This window comes from Oncorhynchus nerka, linkage group LG8 (genome assembly GCF_034236695.1).
Source record: "Oncorhynchus nerka isolate Pitt River linkage group LG8, Oner_Uvic_2.0, whole genome shotgun sequence".
Taxonomy (NCBI): Eukaryota; Metazoa; Chordata; class Actinopteri; order Salmoniformes; family Salmonidae; genus Oncorhynchus; species Oncorhynchus nerka.
In genome coordinates, this window is record NC_088403.1 from 68,489,812 (window position 1) to 68,512,978 (window position 23,167).

General features: G+C 44.9%; 1 protein-coding gene across 1 annotated transcript; it reads left to right on the top strand.

Moving 5' to 3' along the window:
• The first annotated feature begins 147 nt into the window (after positions 1–147).
• LOC135572980 (fibrinogen alpha chain) lies at positions 148–21,462 on the top strand. The gene is made up of 5 exons (XM_065022009.1): positions 148–226; positions 13,263–13,363; positions 14,550–14,632; positions 17,579–17,724; positions 20,798–21,462. Exons 2-5 carry the CDS (start codon positions 13,302–13,304, stop codon positions 21,140–21,142), a joined length of 636 nt encoding a protein of 211 aa, XP_064878081.1. The 5' UTR covers positions 148–226; positions 13,263–13,301; the 3' UTR covers positions 21,143–21,462.
• The last annotated feature ends 1,705 nt before the right edge of the window (positions 21,463–23,167 follow it).

Genomic DNA, 23,167 nt, shown 5'->3' on the forward strand with positions numbered 1-23,167 from the left:
ACCCTGGTGAAATGTGTGTGTGTGTGTGTGTGTGTAACTCTGTGTGTGGGTGTGTGTGTATGTGTGTGTGTGTGTGTGTGTAACTCTGTGTGTTGTTGTATGTTGCAGTGTGTAGTCTGTGGATACAGAAAGGGAAGGGGGTCTCCCAGTCAGTTCGACAGAGCGACAGAGGCAGGAGGGGACGGTGTCCTGACAGACCAGAGCACCCACTCTGCTCTGACCACCAGTGGGTGAGACACACACACACACACACACAGAGATACTCACACACACAGATACTCACACAGACACACACAGAGATACTCACACACACACACACACACAGATACTCACACACACACACACACACACACACACACACACACACACACACACACACACACAGTGCATTCAGACCCCTTGACATTTTGTTACATTACAGCCTTATTCTAAAATGGATTCAATTGTTTTTTTTTGCCATCAATCTACACACAATCCCCCATCACAAGAAAACTGTGTTTTAGAATTTATAGAAAATTAAACAATTAAAAAGTGAAACATCACATTTTCATAAGTATTCAGACCCTTTACTCAGTACTTTGTTGAAGCACCTTTGGCAGAGATTACAGCCTTCAGTCTTCTTGGGTATGACGCTACAAGCTTGGCACACCTGTATTTGGGGAGTTTCTCCCATTCTTCTCTGCAGATCTTCTCAAGCTCTGTCAGGTTGGATGGGGAGCGTCGCTGCACAGCTATTTTCAGGTCTCTCCAGAGATGTTCGATCGGGTTCAAGTCCGGGCTCTGGCTGGGCCAGTCAAGGACATTCAGAGACTTGTCCCAAAGCCACTCCTGTGTTGTCTTGGCTGTGTGCTTAGGGTCGTTGTCCTGTTTGAAGGTGAACCTTCACCCCAGTCTGAGGTCTTGAGCGCTCTGGAGCAGGTTTTCATCAAAGATCTCTCTGTACTTTGCTCCGTTCATCTTTCCCTAGATTCTGACTAGTCTCCCAGTCTCTGCCGATGGAAAAACATCCCCACAGCATGATGTTGCCACCACCATGCTTCACCGTAGGGATGGTGCCAGGTTTCCTCCAGACGTGACGCTTGGCATTCAGGCCAAATAGTTCAATCTTGGTTTCATCAGACCAGAGAATCTTGTTTCTCATGGTCTGAGAGTCTTTAGGTGCCTTTTGGCAAACTCCAAGCGGGCTGTCATGTGTCTTTTACTGAGGAGTGGCTTCTGCCAGGCCACTCTACCATAAAGGCCTGATTGGTGGAGTGCTGCAGAGATGGTTGTTCTTCTGGAAGGTTCTCCCATCTCTACAGATGATATCTGAAGCTCTGTCAGAGTGACCATCATGTTCTTGGTCATCTTCCGGAACAAGGCCCTTCTCCCTGATTGCTCAGTTTGGCCAGGCAGCCAGCTCGAGGACGAGTCTTGGTGGTTCCAAACTTCTTCCATTTAAGAATAATGGAGGCCACTGTGTTCTTGGAGACCTTCAATGCTGCAGACATTCTTTGGTACCCTTCCCTAGATCTGTACCTCGACACAATCCTGTCTCGGAGCTCTACGGACAATTCCTTCCACCTCATGTCTTGGTTGTTGCTCTGACATGCACTGTCAACTGTGGGACCTTGTATAGACAGGTACCTTATATAGACAGGTGTGTGCCTTTCCAAATCATGTCCAATCAACTGAATTTACCACAGGTGTACTCTAATCAAGTTGTAGAAACATCTCAAGGATGATCAATGGAAACAGGATGCACCTGAGGTCAATTTCAAGTCTCATTGCAAATACTGAATACATATGTAAATAAGGTTTTTCTGTTTAGATTTTAATAGATTTGCAAATAACTATAAAAAATAGTTTTCACTTTGTCATTGTGGGGTATTGTGTGTAGATTGATGAGGATTTATTTTTAACATTTAATACATGATAAAAATAAATAATTAACTTTTATTTAACTAGACAAGTCAATTAGGAACAAATTCTTATTTTCAATGACGGCCTAGGAACAGTGGGTTAACTGCCTGTTCAGGGGGCAGAACGACAGATTTTTTTTACCTTGTCAGCTCAGGGATTTGATCTTACATCCTTTTGGTTACTAGTCCAACTCTCTAACCAATAGGCTACCTGCCGAACAACGCTGTAACTTAACAAAATGTGGAAAAAGTCAAGGGGTCTGAATGCTTTCTGAATGCACTGTACACACCACACACAAACACACCCTACACAAACACACCACACACAAACACACCCTACACAAACACACCACACCACACCCTACACAATCACACCACACACAAACACACCCTACACAAACACACCATACACAAACACACCCTACACAAACACACCACACCCTACACAAACACACCCTACACAAACACACCCTACACAAACACACCATACACAAACACACCACACCCTACACAAACACACCACACCCTACACAAACACACCCTACACAAACACAAAACACACCATACACAAACACAAACACACCCTACACAAACACACCATACACAAACACACCCTACACAAACACACCCTACACAAACACAAACACACCATACACAAACACAAACACACCATACACAAACACACCATACACAAACACACCCTACACAAACACACCACACCCTACACAAACACACCACACCCTACACAAACACACCACACCCTACACAAACACACCACACAGAAACACAAACACACCCACCCTACACAAACACACCCACAAAACACACACAAACACACAATCACAACCCTACACAAACACACCACACCCTACACAAATCACACCACATCCTACACAAACACACCACACACACACAAACACACACAATCACACCACACCCTACACAAACACACCACACAAACACAAACACACCACCTGCACAATCACACACACCTACACAAACACACACCCTACACAAACACACCACACACAACCCTACACACCACACCCTACACAAACACACCATACACAAACACACCCTACACAAACACACCCTACACAAACACACCACACACAAACACACCCTCACTACACAAACACCACACCCTACACAAACACACACACACAAACACCCTACACAAACACACCACACCACACCCTAAAAACACACCACTACACAAACACACCACACACAAACACAAACACACCCTACACAAACACACCACACAAACACACCCTACACAAACACACCCTACACAAACACACCCTACACAAACACACCACACCCACACCCTACACAAACACACCACACACAAACACACCCTACACAAACACAAACAAACACCATACACAAACACACCACACACAAACACACCACACACAAACACACCCTACACAAACACACCCTACACAAACACACCCACACAAACACACCCTACAAACACACAAACACACCCTACACAAACACACCACACACAAACACACCCTACACAAACACACCACACAAACCACTACACAAACACACCCTACACAAACACACCATACACAAACCACACCCTACACAAACACACCCTACACAAACACACCCTACACAAACACACCCTACACAAACACACACCCCTACACAAACACAACACACCCTACACAAACACACCAACACAAACCATACACAAACACACCCTACACAAACACACCACACAAAACACACCCACACAAACACACCACACACAAACACACCCTACACAAAACACACACAAACACACCCACACAAACACACCCTACACAAACACAAACACACCCATACACAACACACCCTACACAAACACACACCCTACACAAACACACCCCTACACAACACACACCACACCCTACACAAACACACCCTACACAAACACACCACACACAAACACACCCTACACAACACACACCCTACACAAACACACCCTACACAAACACACCCTACACAAACACACCACTACACAAACACACCACACACCTACACAAACACACCCTACACAAACACACCACACCCTACACAAACACACCACACACCACACACAAACACACCCTACACAAACACACCATACACAAACACACCACACAAACACACCCTACACAAACACACCACACAAACACACCCTACACAAACACACCACACAAACACACCCTACACAAACACACCCCACAAACCTACACAAACACACCATACACAAACACACCACACCCTACAAAACACACCCTACACAAACACACACCCTACACAAACACACCATACACAAACACACCATACCCTACACAAACACACCACTACACAAACACACCCCTACACAAACACACCACACCAAACACACACAAACACACCATACCAAACACACCCTACACAAACACACCCTACACAAACACACCCTACACAAACACACCACCACACAAACACACCCTACACAATCACACCACACCCTACACAAACACACCCTACACAAACACACCACACACAAACACACCCTACACAAACACACCCTACACAAACACACCACACCCTACACAAACACACCCTACACAAACACACCACACACAAACACACCCTACACAAACACACCCTACACAAACACACCCTACAAACACACCACACAAAACACACCCTACACAAACACACCCTACACAAACACACCATACACAAACACACACACACAAACACACCCTACACAAACACACCCTACACAAACACACCCTACACAAACACACCCTACACAAACACACCCTACACAAACACACCCTAACAAACACACCCTACACAAACACACCATACACAAACACACCACACACAAACACACCACACCCTACACAAACACACCACACTACACAAACACACCAAACACAAACACACCACACAAAACACACCCTACACAAACAAACACAAACACACCCTACACAAACACACCCTACACAAACACACCACACAAACACACCCTACACAAAACACACACACAAAACACACCCTACACAAACACACCACACACAAACACACCCTACACAAACACACCACACCCCACCCTACACAAACACACCACACAGAAACACACCATACACAACCACACCATACACAAACACACCCTACACAAACACACCCTACACAATCACACCCTACACAAACACACCACACCCTACACAATCACACCACACCCTACACAAACACACCCTACACAATCACACCACATCCTACACAATCACACCACACCCTACACAATCACACCACACCCTACACAAACACACCACACCCTACACAAACACACCCTACACAAACACACCATACACAACCACACCACACCCTACACAAACACACCATACACAAACACACCCTACACAAACACACCACACAGAAACACACCCTACACAAACACACCCTACACAAACACACCCTACACAAACAACCACACACACCCTACACAAACACACACAATACACAAACACACCCTACACAAACACACCACACAAACAACCCTACACAAACACACACCCTACACAAACACACCCTACACAAACACACCACACAAACACACCCTACACAAACACACCACACACAAACACACACCCTACACAAACACACCCCACACAAACACACCCACACAAACACACCACACACAAACACACCCACACAAACACAAACAACACACACCCTACACAAACACACCACACACAAACACACCATACACAAACACACCCTACACACACACAACACACACACAAACACACCACACCCTACACAATCACACCACACCCTACACAAACACACCCTACACAATCACACACACATCCTACACAAACACACACCCTACACAAACACTACACAAACACACCCTACACAAACACACCCTACACAAACACACCCTACACAAACACACCACACACAACCACACCACACCCTACACAAACACACCATACACAAACACACCACACCCTACACAAACACACCACACACAAACACAACACACACCCTACACAAACACACCCTTGCCAAACACACCCTACACAAACACACCACGCACAAACACAAACACACCCTACACAATCACACCACACCCTACACAAACACACCCTACACAAACACACCCTACACAAACACAAACACACTACAAACACACCCTCACAAACACACCCTACACAAACACACCCTACACAAACACACCATACACAACCACACCACACCCTACACAAACACACCATACACAAACACACCCTACACAAACACACCACACAGAAACACACCCTACACAAACACACCACACACAAACACACCACACCCTACACAAACACACCCTACACAAACACACCACACCCTACACAAACACACCCTACACAAACACACCCTACACAAACACACCATACACAAACACACCACACACAAACACACCCTACACAAACACACCCTACACAAACACACCATACACAAACACACCACACACAAACACACCCTACACAAACACACCACAAACACACACACCCTACACAAACACACCATACACAAACACACCCTACACAAACACACCCTACACAAACACACCCTACACAAACACACCACACAGAAACACACCCTACACAAACACACCACACACAAACACACCCTACACAATCACACCAAGCCCTACTCAAACACACCACACACAAACACACCCTACACAAACACACCACACCCTACACAAACACACCCTACACAAACACACCATACACAACCACACCACACCCTACACAAACACACCATACACAAACACACCCTACACAAACACACCACACAGAAACACACCCTACACAAACACACCCTACACAAACACACCACTACACAAACACACCCTACACAAACACACCACACACAAACACACCCTACACAATCACACCACACCCTACACAAACACACCCTACACAAACACACCCTACACAAACACACCATACACAAACACACCACACACAAACACACCCTACACAAACACACCGTACACAAACACACCATACACAAACACACCACACACAAACACACCCTACACAAACACACCATACACAAACACACCCTACACAAACACACCATACACAAACACACCATACACAAACACACCATACCCTACACAAACACACCATACACAAACACACCACACAAACACACCCTACACAAACACACCACACACAAACACACCCTACACAAACACACCACACACAAACACACCCTACACAAACACACCACACCACACCCTACACAAACACACCACACAGAAACACACCATACACAACCACACCATACACAAACACACCCTACACAAACACACCCTACACAATCACACCCTACACAAACACACCACACCCTACACAATCACACCACACCCTACACAAACACACCCTACACAATCACACCACATCCTACACAATCACACCACAAACAATCACACCACACCCTACACAAACACACCACACCCTACACAAACACACCCTACACAAACACACCATACACAACCACACCACACCCTACACAAACACACCATACACAAACACACCACACAAACACACCACACAAAAACACCCTACACAAACACACACCCTACACAAACACACCCTACACAAACACACCCTACACAAACACACCACACACAAACACACCCTACACAATCACACACCCTACAAACACAACACACAAACACACCCTACACAAACACACCACACCCTACACAAACACACCCTACACAAACACACCACACCACACCCTACACAAACACACCCTACACAAACACACACAAACACACCCTACACAAACACACCCTACACAAACACACCCTACACAAACACACCACACACACAACACACCACACCCTACACAAACACACCCTACACAATCACACCACATCCTACACAAACACACACCCTACACAATCACACCACACCCTACACAAACACACCACACCCTACACAAACACACCCTACACAAACACACCACACCCTACACAAACACACCCTACACAAACACACCATACACAAACACACCCTACACAAACACACCACACAGAAACACACCCTACACAAACACACCCTACACAAACACACCCTACACAAACACACCCTACACAAACACACACACAAACACACCCTACACAATCACACCACACCCTACACAAACACACCCTACACAAACACACCACAAACACACCACACAAAACACACCCTACACAAACACACCACACACACAAACAAACACACCACACACAAACACACCCTACACAATCACACCACACCCTACACAAACACACCCTACACAAACACACCATACACAAACACACCATACACAAACACACCACACACAACACAAACAAACACACCCTACACAAACACACCATACACAAACACACCACACACAAACACACCCTACACAAACACACCATACACAAACACACCACACCCTACACAAACACACCATACACAAACACACCCTACACAAACACACCCTACACAAACACACCACACAGAAACACACCCTACACAAACACACCACACACAAACACACCACACCCTACACAAACACACCCTACACAAACACACCACACCCTACACAAACACACCCTACACAAACACACCCTACACAAACACACCACACAGAAACACACCCTACACAAACACACCACACACAAACACACCACACCCTACACAAACACACCCTACACAAACACACCACACCCTACACAAACACACCCTACACAAACACACCATACACAAACACACCACACACAAACACACCCTACACAAACACACCACATACAAACACACCCTACACAATCACACCACACCCTACACAAACACACCCTACACAAACACACCACACCCTACACAAACACACCCTACACAAACACACCACACAGAAACACACCCTACACAAACACACCACACACAAACACACCCTACACAAACACACCACACCACACAAACACACCCTACACAAACACACACACACCCTACACAAACACACCCTACACAAACACACCCTACACAAACACACCATACACAAACACACCACCCAAACACACCCTACACAAACACACCACACCCTACACAAACACACACAAACACACCATACACAAACACACACACAATCACACAAACACACCCTACACAAACACACCACACAGAAACACACCATACACAAACACACCCTACACAAACACACCCTACACAAACACACCCTACACAAACACACCACACCCTACACAATCACACCACACCCTACACAAACACACCCTACACAATCACACCACATCCTACACAATCACACCACACCAAACACAATCACACCACACCCTACACAAACACACCACACCCTACACAAACACACCACACACAAACACACCATACACAACCACACCCTACACAAACACACCATACACAAACACACCCTACACAAACACACCACACAGAAACACACCCTACACAAACACACCCTACACAAACACACCCTACACAAACACACCACACACAAACACACCCTACACAATCACACCAAGCCCTACAAACACACACACAAAACACACCCTACACAAACACACCACACCCTACACAAACACACCCTACACAAACACACCACACACAACACAAACACACCACACAGAAACACAATACACACCACACCATACACAAACACACCCTACACAAACACACCCTACACAATCACACCCTACACAAACACACCACACCCTACACAAACACCACACCTACACAAACACACCATACACAATCACACCACATCCTACACAATCACACCACACCCTACACAAACACACCCTACACACACCACACCCTACACAAACACACCCTACACAAACACACCATACACAACCACACCACACCCTACACAAACACACCATACACAAACACACCCTACACAAACACACCACACAGAAACACACCACAAACACACCCTACACAAACACACCCTACACAAACACACCCTACACAAACACACCACACACAAACACACCCTACACAAACACACACCCTACACAAACACACCCTACACAAACACACCCTACACAAACACACCACACACAAACACACCCTACACAAACACACCACACAGAAACACACCCTACACAAACACACCACACACAAACACACCACACCCTACACAAACACACCACACCCTACACAAACACACCCTACACAAACACACCCTACACAAACACACCATACACAAACACACCACACACAAACACACCCTACACAAACACACCCTACACAAACACACCATACACAAACACACCACACACAAACACACCCTACACAAACACACCATCCACAAACACACCACACCCTACACAAACACACCATACACAAACACACCCTACACAAACACACCCTACACAAACACACCACACAGAAACACACCCTACACAAACACACCACACAAACACACCCTACACAATCACACCACACCCTACACAAACACACCCTACACAAACACACCACACCCTACACAAACAACCCTACACAAACACACCCTACACAAACACACCCTACACACACCCTACACAAACACACCACACACAAACACACCCTACACAAACACACCACACCCTACACAAACACACCCTACACAAACACACCACACCCTACACAAACACACCCTACACAAACACACCCTACACAAACACACCCTACACAAACACACCACACCCTACACAAACACACCACACCCTACACAAACACACCCTACACAAACACACCATACACAAACACACCCTACACAAACACACCACACCCTACACAAACACACCACACAGAAACACACCATACACAACACACCATACACAAACACACCCTACACAAACACACCCTACACAATCACACCCTACACAAACACACCACACCCTACACAATCACACCACACCCTACACAAACACACCCTACACAATCACACCACATCCTACACAATCACACCACACCCTACACAATCACACCACACCCTACACAAACACACCACACCCTACACAAACACACCCTACACAAACACACCATACACAACCACACCACACCCTACACAAACACACCATACACAAACACACCCTACACAAACACACCACACAGAAACACACCCTACACAAACACACCCTACACAAACACACCCTACACAAACACACCCTACACAAACACACCACACACAAACACACCCTACACAATCACACCACACCCTACACAAACACACCCTACACAAACACACCCTACACAAACACACCACACACAAACACACCCTACACAAACACACCACACAGAAACACACCCTACACAAACACACCACACACAAACACACCACACCCTACACAAACACACCATACACAAACACACCACACACAAACACACCCTACACAAACACACCCTACACAAACACACCACACACAAACACACCCTACACAAACACACCATACACAAACACACCACACACAAACACACCCTACACAAACACACCATACACAAACACACCACACCCTACACAAACACACCACACCCTACACAAACACACCCTACACAAACACACCATACACAAACACACCCTACACAATCACACCACACCCTACACAAACACACCCTACACAAACACGCCCTACACAAACACACCCTACACAAACACAAACACACCATACACAAACACACCCTACACAAACACACCCTACACAAACACACCACACCCTACACAAACACACCACACCCTACACAAACACACCACACCCTACACAAACACACCACACAGAAACACACCATACACAACCACACCATACACAAACACACCCTACACAAACACACCCTACACAAACACACCCTACACAAACACACCACACCCTACACAATCACACCACACCCTACACAAACACACCCTACACAATCACACCACATCCTACACAATCACACCACACCCTACACAATCACACCAAGCCCTACTCAAACACACCACACACAAACACACCCTACACAAACACACCACACCCTACACAAACACACCCTACACAAACACACCATACACAACCACACCACACCCTACACAAGCACACCATACACAAACACACCCTACACAAACACACCACACAGAAACACACCCTACACAAACACACCCTACACAAACACACACAAACCTACACACAAACACACCCTACACAAACACACCACACCCTACAAAACACACCCTACACAAACACACCCTACACAAACACACCCTACACAAACACACCACACACAAACACACCCTACACAAACACACCACACCCTACACAAACACACCCTACACAAACACACCATACACAACCACACCACACCCTACACAAACACACCATACACAAACACACCCTACACAAACACACCACACAGAAACACACCCTACACAAACACACCACACACAAACACACCACACCCTACACAAACACACCCTACACAAACACACCACACCCTACACAAACACACCCTACACAAACACACCATACACAAACACACCACACACAAACACACCCTACACAAACACACCCTACACAAACACACCATACACAAACACACCACACACAAACACACCCTACACAAACACACCATACACAAACACACCACACCCTACACAAACACACCATACACAAACACACCCTACACAAACACACCCTACACAAACACACCCTACACAAACACACCACACAGAAACACACCCTACACAAACACACCACACACAAACACACCCTACACAATCACACCACACCCTACACAAACACACCCTACACAAACACACCACACCCTACACAAACACACCCTACACAAACACACCCTACACAAACACACCCTACACAAACACACCATACACAAACACACCACACCCTACACAAACACACCACACCCTACACAAACACACCATACACAAACACACCCTACACAAACACACCATACACAAACACACCACACCCTCTACTTAGACCAAAGTCGGTGAGAAACATCCCATCTAACCCGATGAAATGAATAAAAACCAAATCCAATCCTGAACTTATTGATAACAGATAATGTTAACAGAGAATAACACACTCACGATATAGCTGTGTCCACCACAACCAAACTCACCCACAAATGTATACATGATTGATAATACATACAATGACATATTTATGTACATCCTAACAATATATACTGTATGTGTCTGTAGGAGTCCATGTGTCGGTCTGACTGCACGCTACAAGGCCAGACGAAGGAGACAGAGAGATAGACAATTGATCAATATAACCTTATCGAATCAATCAATAGCCATAATCAATAAATAACTTATTGATAACGTCCACAGGAGTCCCGGTGTCCGTCGGGCTGCAGACTACAGGGTCTGATGGAGCAGACAGAGAGTCTGATGAGGGGCAGACTGGGGGACATCTGTGAGAGGAGACAGAGGTAAACTGATTGTTTGGATTTGTAAGTGTTCAAATCTCAGTGTTAAGGTAAAGAATACGTGTCAATGTAAAAAAAACATAGATATTGAAACAAACCTGCAATAGAGCATCCTGGGAAATATGATGATAATAGTCGTGGTTTTGGTTCAACTCTTGTTATTAACACCAATACTGGGGGTTCTTTTTTTACACCACTGAATATTCATTGCTGCAAGTTAATTAATTTGGCCCTTACTCCTCATTCTGGTTCCGCTCCTCATTCTAGAATCTCCTCATTCTAGAATCTCCTCATTCCTGTTCCGCTCCTCATTCTAGAATCTCCTCATTCCTGTTCCGTTCCTCATTCTAGAATCTCCTCATTCTGGTTCCGCTCCTCATTCTAGAATCTCCTCATTCTGGTTCCGCTCCTCATTCTAGAATCTCCTCATTCCTGTTCCGTTCCTCATTCTAGAATCTCCTCATTCTGGTTCCGTTCCTCATTCTAGAATCTCCTCATTCTGGTTCCGCTCCTCATTCTAGAATCTCCTCATTCCTGTTCCGCTCCTCATTCTAGAATCTCCTCATTCCTGTTCCGCTCCTCATTCTAGAATCTCCTCATTCTGGTTCCGCTCCTCATTCTAGAATCTCCTCATTCCTGTTCCGCTCCTCATTCTAGAATCTCCTCATTCTAGAATCTCCTCATTCTAGGATCTCCTCATTCTAGGACCTCCTCATTCTAGGACCTCCTCGTTCTAGGACCTCCTCGTTCTAGGATCTCCTCGTTCTAGGATCTCCTCATTCCGGTTCCGCTCCTCATTCTAGGACCTCCTCGTTCTAGGATCTCCTCATTCTAGGACCTCCTCGTTCTAGGATCTCCTCATTCTAGGACCTCCTCGTTCTAAGATCTCCTCATTCTAGGACCTCCTCGTTCTAGAATCTCCTCATTCTTGGATCTCCTCGTTCTAGGACCTCCTCATTCTAGGACCTCCTCGTTCTAGGATCTCCTCATTCTAGGACCTCCTCGTTCTAGGATCTCCTCGTTCTGGGACCTCCTCATCTTCACATCTCTTCTCTCAACACGTATGGACCCAGAAGTTCATTGAGCAGCTGACCAATTACGTGAGACTTTAGGTCTGGGTTAGCTGAGTTTAAACCTCGTTAAACATATTACATATTGTGAAAGTTAAAGCCCAGAACCATTCTTACAGGTACGAGGACGCGGCTACAGCATCCATGGTGACCACCAAACACATCTACAATATCAACCGCAAGGCCATCGTCAAGACACACAGTAGGTGACAACACCTCCAATCGATCGATCTATCAATCAATCAAAAATATATATCAATGTCTGTCTGTCTGTCTGTCTGTCTGGCTAACTGTCTGTCCGTCTGTCTGTCTGTCTGTCTGTCTGTCTGTCTGCCTGCCTGCCTGCCTGCCTGTCTGTCTGCCTGCCTGTCTGCCTGTCTGTCTGTCTGTCTGTCTGTCTGTCTGTCTGCCTGCCTGCCTGCCTGTCTGTCTGCCTGCCTGCCTGTCTGTCTGTCTGTCTGTCTGTCTGTCTGTCTGCCTGCCTGCCTGCCTGTCTGCCTGCCTGTCTGTCTGTCTGCCTGCCTGCCTGCCTGTCTGTCTGTCTGTCTGCCTGCCTGTCTGTCTGTCTGTCTGTCTGTCTGTCTGCCTGCCTGTCTGTCTGTCTGTCTGTCTGTCTGTCTGTCTGTCTGTCTGTCTGTCTGTCTGTCCGTATACCAACCGAGCCATCGATCTTTCTACATTATCTATCTACAGTTGAAGTCAGAAGTTTACATACACCTTAGCCAAATACATTTAAACTCAGTTTTTCACAATTCCTGACATTTAATCCTTGTAAAAATTCCCTGTTTTAGGTCAGTTAGGATCACCACTTTATTTTAAGGATGTGAAATGTCAGAATAATAGTAGAGAGAATGATTTATTTCAGCTTTTATTTCTTTCATCACATTCCCAGTGGGTCAGAAGTTTACATACACTCAATTAGTATTTGGTAGCATTGCCTTTAAATAGTTTAACTTGGGTCAAATGTTTCAGGTAGCCTTCCACAAGCTTCCCACAATAAGTTGGGTGAATTTTGGCCCATTCCTCCTGACAGAGCTGGTGTAACTGAGACAGGTTTGTAGGCCTCCTTGATCACACACACTTTTTCAGTTCTGCCCACACATTTTCAATAGGATTGAGGTCAGGGCTTTGTGATGGCCACTCCAATACCTTGACTTTGTTGTCCTTAAGCCATTTTGCCACAACTTTGGAAGTATGTTTGGGTCATTGTCCATTTGGAAGACCCATTTGCGACAAAGCTTTAACTTCCTGACTGATGTCTTGAGATGTTGCTTCAATATATCCACATAATGTTCCTACCTCATGATGCATTTATTTTGTGAAGTGCACCAGTCCCTCCTGTTTTTTCGCTTGCAAGCCTCCCCCTTTTTCCTCCAAACATAACGATGGTCATTATGGCCAAACAGTTCTACTTTTGTTTCATTAGACCAGAGGACATTTCTCCAAAAAGTACGATCTTTGTCCCCATGTGCAGTTGCAAACCGAAGTCTGTATTTTTTATGGCGGTTTTGTAGCAGTGGCTTCTTCCTTGCTGAGCGGCCTTTCAGGTTATGTCGATACAGGACTCGTTTTACTGCGGATATAGATACTTTTGTACCTGTTTCCTCCAGCATCTTCACAAGGTCCTTTGCTGTTGTTCTGGGATAGATTTGAACTTTTCGCACCAAAGTACGTTCATCTCTAGGAGACAGAACGCGTCTCCTTCCTGAGTGGTATGATGGCTGCATGGTCCCATGGTGTTTATACTGGCGTACTATTGTTTGTACAGATGAACATGGTACCTTCAGGTGTTTGGAAATTGCTCCCAAGAATGAACCAGACTTGTGGAGGTCTACAATTATTTGTCTGAGGTCTTGGTTGATTTATTTTAATTTCCCATGATGTCAAGCAAAGAGGCACTGAGTTAGAAGGTAGGCCGTGAAATACATCCACAGGTACACCTCCAATTGACTCAAATGATGTCAATTAGCCTCAGAAGCTTCTAAAGCCATGACATCATTTTCTGGAATTTTCCAAGCTGTTTAAAGGCACAGTCAACTTAGTGTATGTAAACTTCTGACCCACTGGAATTGTGATACAGTGAATTATCAGTGAAATAATCTGTCTGTAAACAATTGTTGGAAAAATGACTCCAACCTAAGTGTATGTAAACTAGTTTTAATGACTCCAACCTAAGTGTATGTAAATTCGTTTTAATGACTCCAACCTGAGTGTATGTAAACTAGTTTTAATGACTCCAACCTAAGTGTATGTAAACTAGTTTTAATGACTCCAACCTGAGTGTATGTAAACTAGTTTTAATGACTCCAACCTAAGTGTATGTAAACTAGTTTTAATGACTCCAACCTCAGTGTATGTAAACTAGTTTTAATGACTCCAACCTAAGTGTATGTAAACTAGTTTTAATGACTCCAACCTCAGTGTATGTAAACTAGTTTTAATGACTCCAACCTAAGTGTATGTAAACTAGTTGTAATGACTCCAACCTAAGTGTATGTAAACTAGTTTTAATGACTCCAACCTAAGTGTATGTAAACTAGTTTTAATGACTCCAACCTAAGTGGATGTAAACTAGTTTTAATGACTCCAACCTAAGTGTATGTAAACTAGTTTTAATGACTCCAACCTAAGTGTATGTAAACTAGTTTTAATGACTCCAACCTAAGTGTATGTAAACTAGTTTTAATGACTCCAACCTAAGTGTATGTAAACTAGTTGTAATGACTCCAACCTAAGTGTATGTAAACTAGTTTTAATGACTCCAACCTAAGTGTATGTAAACTAGTTTTAATGACTCCAACCTAAGTGTATGTAAACTAGTTTTAATGACTCCAACCTAAGTGGATGTAAACTAGTTTTAATGACTCCAACCTCAGTGGATGTAAACTAGTTTTAATGACTCCAACCTCAGTGGATGTAAACTTCAGACTTCAACTGTATGAATCACTGTCTGTTTGTCTGTTTGTCTGTTCATCTGTCCGTCTACCAACCAAGCCATCGATCTTTATAAAATATCGATCAATCAATTGCCTTCCATCTGTTTTAGTTTCAGTTTTAGTTTCAGTCAGTTGTCCTACTTCCCCCTTTCTCTGTCCTTCACTCTTCCCTCCATCTTCTGTTTTGATTGATTGATTGATTGTGACTACAGTGTCTGAGCTGAGGTACGTGGAGTTTGCTGAGGGCTTGGCCATGAACCTGACATCGCTAAGGAAACGGTCGGCTGCGTTGCTACGGAAACTGAAGGAGCAGCGAAGCCACGTCCAGAAACAGCTAGAGGACATGTACCGGCAAGAGGTAAGAGTCAGACTTAGAGAGTTAAGAGTCAGACTTAGAGAGTTAAGAGTCAGACTTAGAGAGTTAAGAGTCAGACTTAGAGAGTTAAGAGTCAGACTTAGAAATGTAAGAGTCAGACTTAGAAAGTCAGACTTAGAGAGTTAAGAGTCAGACTTAGAGAGTTAAGAGTCAGACTTAGAAATGTAAGAGTCAGACTTAGAAAGTCAGGCTTAGAGAGTTAAGAGTCAGACTTAGAGAGTTAAGAGTCAGACTTAGAAAGTTAAGAGTCAGAATTAGAAAGTTAAGAGTCAGACTTAGAGAGTTAAGAGTCAGACTTAGAGAGTTAAGAGTCAGACTTAGAGAGTTAAGAGTCAGACTTAGAAATGTAAGAGTCAGACTTAGAAAGTCAGACTTAGAAAGGTAAGAGTCAGACTTAGAAAGTCAGACTTAGAGAGTTAAGAGTCAGACTTAGAGAGTTAAGAGTCAGACTTAGAAATGTAAGAGTCAGACTTAGAAAGTCAGACTTAGAAAGGTAAGAGTCAGACTTAGAAAGTCAGACTTAGAGAGTTAAGAGTCAGACTTAGAGAGTTAAGAGTCAGACTTAGAAATGTAAGAGTCAGACTTAGAAAGTCAGACTTAGAAAGGTAAGAGTCAGACTTAGAAAGTCAGACTTAGAGAGTTAAGAGTCAGACTTAGAGAGTTAAGAGTCAGACTTAGAGAGTGAAAGGGAAACTTTCAACTTCATTGGAAACACTTATCTTTCTCTATATTTTTTACTACAAAACATAGAAACACGCCATTTTCACATATGTTGATGTTGCCGTGGTGCTGGAGATGATGTGAAGATTAAAAATGCACCTAGAGGCCCAGTTTATTATTTGTTTGAGATTAAGCCTAGTCTAGTACTAGTAGAGTGAATAGAACCCATGTGCAGTGACTGTGTGGGAGAGAAGTCTTGAATCATCTGAATATCTGCGGTGGTGCTCGTGTCATTTTGCTGAGTCTACCTTTAATGTGTCCAGGAAAGTTCTGGGTAAGGCACGCAGAAAGTATTCAGACCCCTTGACTTTTTCCACATTTTGTTACATTACAGCCTTATTCTGAAATGGATTAAATCATCCCCCCCCCCCCTGATCAATCTACATACACTACCCCATAACGATGAAGCAAAAAATACGTTTTTAGACATTTTTGCAAACTTATGTAAATGTTATGTTAAAGTTTTTTTTTAATTTTATACATTTGCAAAAAAAAATATAAAAATGTTTTTTTGTTTTGTCATTGTGGGGTATTTGTGTGTAGATTGACGAGGGGGGGAAAACAATACATTTTATTACGAGGCTGTGATGTAACGAGGCTGTGATGTAACAAGGCTGTGATGTAACGAGGCTGTGATGTAACGAGGCTGTGATGTAACGAGGCTGTGATGTAACGAGGCTGTGATGTAACGAGGCTGTGATGTAACGAGGCTGTGATGTAACGAGGCTGTGATGTAACGAGGCTGTGATGTAACAAGGCTGTGATGTAACGAGGCTGTGATGTAACGAGGCTGTGATGTAACGAGGCTGTGATGTAACGAAGTGGAAAAAGGGGGAGGGGTCTGAATACTTTCAGAATGCACCGTAGATTTTCATCATCTCACATTCTCCCATAAACTCCATTCACTGGACACGACGGAGAGGAGGTGAGGAACGGAGGTGAGGAAAGGAGATGAGGATAGGAGATGAGGAAATTATATGATAGGAGATGAGGATAGGAGATGAGGAGATTAGGAAATGATATGAGGATAGGAGATGAGGATAGGAGATGAGGAAATTATATGATAGGAGATGAGGATATGACATGAGGAGATTAGGAAATTATATGAGGATAGGAGATGAGGATAGGAGATGAGGATATGACATGAGGAGATTAGGAAATGATATGAGGATAGGAGATGAGGATAGGAGATGAGGATAGTTAAATATCAATGTCATAAGGCATTGATATTTAACTATCCTCATCTCCTTTCCTCGTCTCCTTTCCTCATCTCCTATCCTCATCTCCTATCCTCATATAATTTCCTAATCTCCTCATGTCATATCCTCATCTCCTATCCTCATATCATTTCCTAATCTCCTCATGTCATATCCTCATCTCCTATCCTCATATCATTTCCTAATCTCCTCATGTCATATCCTCATCTCCTATCCTCATATCATTTCCTAATCTCCTCATGTCATATCCTCATCTCCTATCCTCATATCATTTCCTAATCTCTTCATGTCATATCCTCATCTCCTATCCTCATCTCCTATCCTCATATCATTTCCTAATCTCCTCATCTCCTATCCTCATATAATTTTCCACTTCGACTATTGATCTCCCTGATTTTGAGAACATGCGGGGGGAGGCAAAACTCTGCCACAGCTAACTTTGACTCATATGACCTGTCCCAAATGGCTCCCTATCTAGCTCCCTATCTAGTGCACCAGAACCTGGTCAAAAGTAGGGCGCTCATCCTAACGCTTTGCTCCTCTAGCTGTGTCTCTGTGTAACGCATCAGATGGACATTGACCTTTGGCTGAGTCTGAAATAGCACCCTGTTGTCTACACAGTGTACTCTTGACCAGGGGCATCATGTGTCTCTGATGTAGGATCAGCCCCTTCTCTCCATTGAATCTTATTTATTATGGTTTCAAATTGCTAAACTGATCCTAAATCAGAACTCCTGCGCTTGATAAACCACCAGTCACCTATCTATATGGCCCCAGAGCATTATTTTATTTATATTTTTTTAACCTTTATTTAACCAGGCAAGGCAGTTAAGAACAAATTCTTATTTTCAGTGACGGCCTACCGGTGAACAGTGGGTTAATTGCCTGTTCAGGGGCAGAACGACAGATTTGTACCTTGTCAGCTCGGGGGTTTGAACTTGCAACCTTCCGGTTACCAGTCCAACTCTCTATCCACTAGGCTACCCTGCCACCCCGTAGGGAATAGGGTGCCATTTTGGACATATCCTCTGTGGGTTGCATAGGTGGGCCTTGGTCAAAAGTAGTGCACTATGTAGGGAACCTCTGTTCACACCTCTGTGTTTCTCTCTGTACCCTAGGTGGAAGTTGAGATCAAACTGCGCTCCTGTCAAGGATCATGCAACAGGTCCATCGCTTTCCGTATCGACCACGACAGCTACAGATCGCTAGCCAATCAGATGGCCCTGTTCAGTAACACCGCCAAGCATCGGAAGAGCTCTCCTCTTAATAAGGACATCGCCAAGATCAAACTACAGCCGGTGACTGTCGGTCCCCTGCCGTCGACCGCCTATAAAACCATCCCCATGGTACAGAAGGAACTCCTGACTCAGTTTGAGGATCTAGAACAGAATCATGTGGTTCTAGAAGAGGTTCTAGAAGAAACGGAATGCCTGGGTCCTGAAAGGGAGAAGCAGGCGTTCTAGAATGTAAATAATAAACTCAGATAAAGATGTCTGCCTCTCTGTGATATCTTGGTTCGGTTCTGGTTTTTATTTACTTCTAATAAAGGACTGCTGTTTTAATTGACATAAACTATCATTATATAGAGTCATAGCCACGGGAAGTAGGGGTGTTGAGGATGCCTCACTGGGGTTCTACTCCTGAGTGGCGCAGGGGTCTAAGACACTGCATCTCAGTGCAAGAGGCTTCACTGCAGAAACACTTGTTCGAATCCAGGCTGCATCACGTCTGGCTGTGATTGGGTGTCCCATAGGGACAATCGGCCCAGCGTTGTCCAGGGTAGGCTGTCATTGTAAATAATAATTTGTTCTTAACTGACATGCCCTGTTAAATTAAACTAAATTTACTCTTGTCAGAGAGGATTAAAACAAGCAGCAGGTTGGGAAGAAAACATTCTGTCAGCACTCTCTTGACAAAGAGATTCTCAACCCCCTCCTCCAGCACTAACGAAGAGATTCTCAACCCCCTCCTCCAGCACTAACGAAGAGATTCTCAACCCTCCTCCAGCACTAACGAAGAGATTCTCAACCCCCTCCTCCAGCACTAACGAAGAGATTCTCAACCCCTCCTCCAGCACTAACGAAGAGATTCTCAACCCCTCCTCCAGCACTAACGAAGAGATTCTCAACCCCCTCCTCCAGCACTAACGAAGAGATTCTCAACCCCTCCTCCAGCACTAACGAAGAGATTCTCAACCCCCTCCTCCAGCACTAACGAAGAGATTCTCAACCCCCTCCTCCAGCACTAACGAAGAGATTCTCAACCCCCTCCTCCAGCACTAACGAAGAGATTCTCAACCCCCTCCTCCAGCACTAACGAAGAGATTCTCAACCCCTCTCCCAGGACTAACGAAGAGATTCTCAACCCCCTCCTCCAGGACTAACAAAGAGATTCTCAACCCCTCTCCCAGGACTAACGAAGAGATTCTCAACCCCTCCTCCAGCACTAACGAAGAGATTCTCAACCCCCTCCTCCAGCACTAACGAAGAGATTCTCAACCCCCTCCTCCAGCACTAACGAAGAGATTCTCAACCCCCTCCTCCAGCACTAACGAAGAGATTCTCAACCCCTCCTCCAGCACTAACGAAGAGATTCTCAACCCCCTCCTCCAGCACTAACGAAGAGATTCTCAACCCCTCCTCCAGCACTAACGAAGAGATTCTCAACCCCTCTCCCAGGACTAACGAAGAGATTCTCAACCCCTCCTCCAGGACTAACGAAGAGATTCTCAACCCCCTCTCCCAGGACTAACGAAGAGATTCTCAACCCCTCCTCCAGCACTAACGAAGAGATTCTCAACCCCTCCTCCAGCACTAACGAAGAGATTCTCAACCCCCTCCTCCAGCACTAACGAAGAGATTCTCAACCCTCCTCCAGCACTAACGAAGAGATTCTCAACCCCCTCCAGCACTAACGAAGAGATCCAACCCCCTCCAGCACTAACGAAGAGATTCTCAACCCTCCTCCAGCACTAACGAAGAGATTCTCAACCCCTCCTCCAGCACTAACGAAGAGATTCTCAACCCCTCCTCCAGCACTAACGAAGAGATTCTCAACCCCCTCCAGCACTAACGAAGAGATTCTCAACCCCTCCTCCAGCACTAACGAAGAGATTCTCAACCCCCTCCTCCAGCACTAACGAAGAGATTCTCAACCCCCTCCTCCAGCACTAACGAAGAGATTCTCAACCCCTCCTCCAGCACTAACGAAGAGATTCTCAACCCCCTCCTCCAGCACTAACGAAGAGATTCTCAACCCCCTCCTCCAGCACTAACGAAGAGATTCTCAACCCCTCCTCCAGCACTAACGAGAGATTCTCAACCCCCTCCTCCAGCACTAACGAAGAGATTCTCAACCCCTCCTCAGCACTAACGAAGAGATTCTCAACCCCCTCCTCCAGCACTAACGAAGAGATTCTCAACCCCCTCCTCCAGCACTAACGAAGAGATTCTCAACCCCCTCCTCCAGCACTAACGAAGAGATTCTCA

What these genes read in the sequence shown, in the direction of transcription:
- LOC135572980 (XM_065022009.1), top strand. Translation starts at nt 13,302, where the DNA reads ATGGAGCAGACAGAGAGTCTGATGAGGGGCAGACTGGGGGACATCTGT. An exon ending in ATCTGTGAGAGGAGACAGAG is followed by an intron (nt 13,364 to 14,549) that starts GTAAACTGATTG and finishes CCATTCTTACAG; the next exon opens with GTACGAGGACGCGGCTACAG. An exon ending in GGCCATCGTCAAGACACACA is followed by an intron (nt 14,633 to 17,578) that starts GTAGGTGACAAC and finishes TTGTGACTACAG; the next exon opens with TGTCTGAGCTGAGGTACGTG.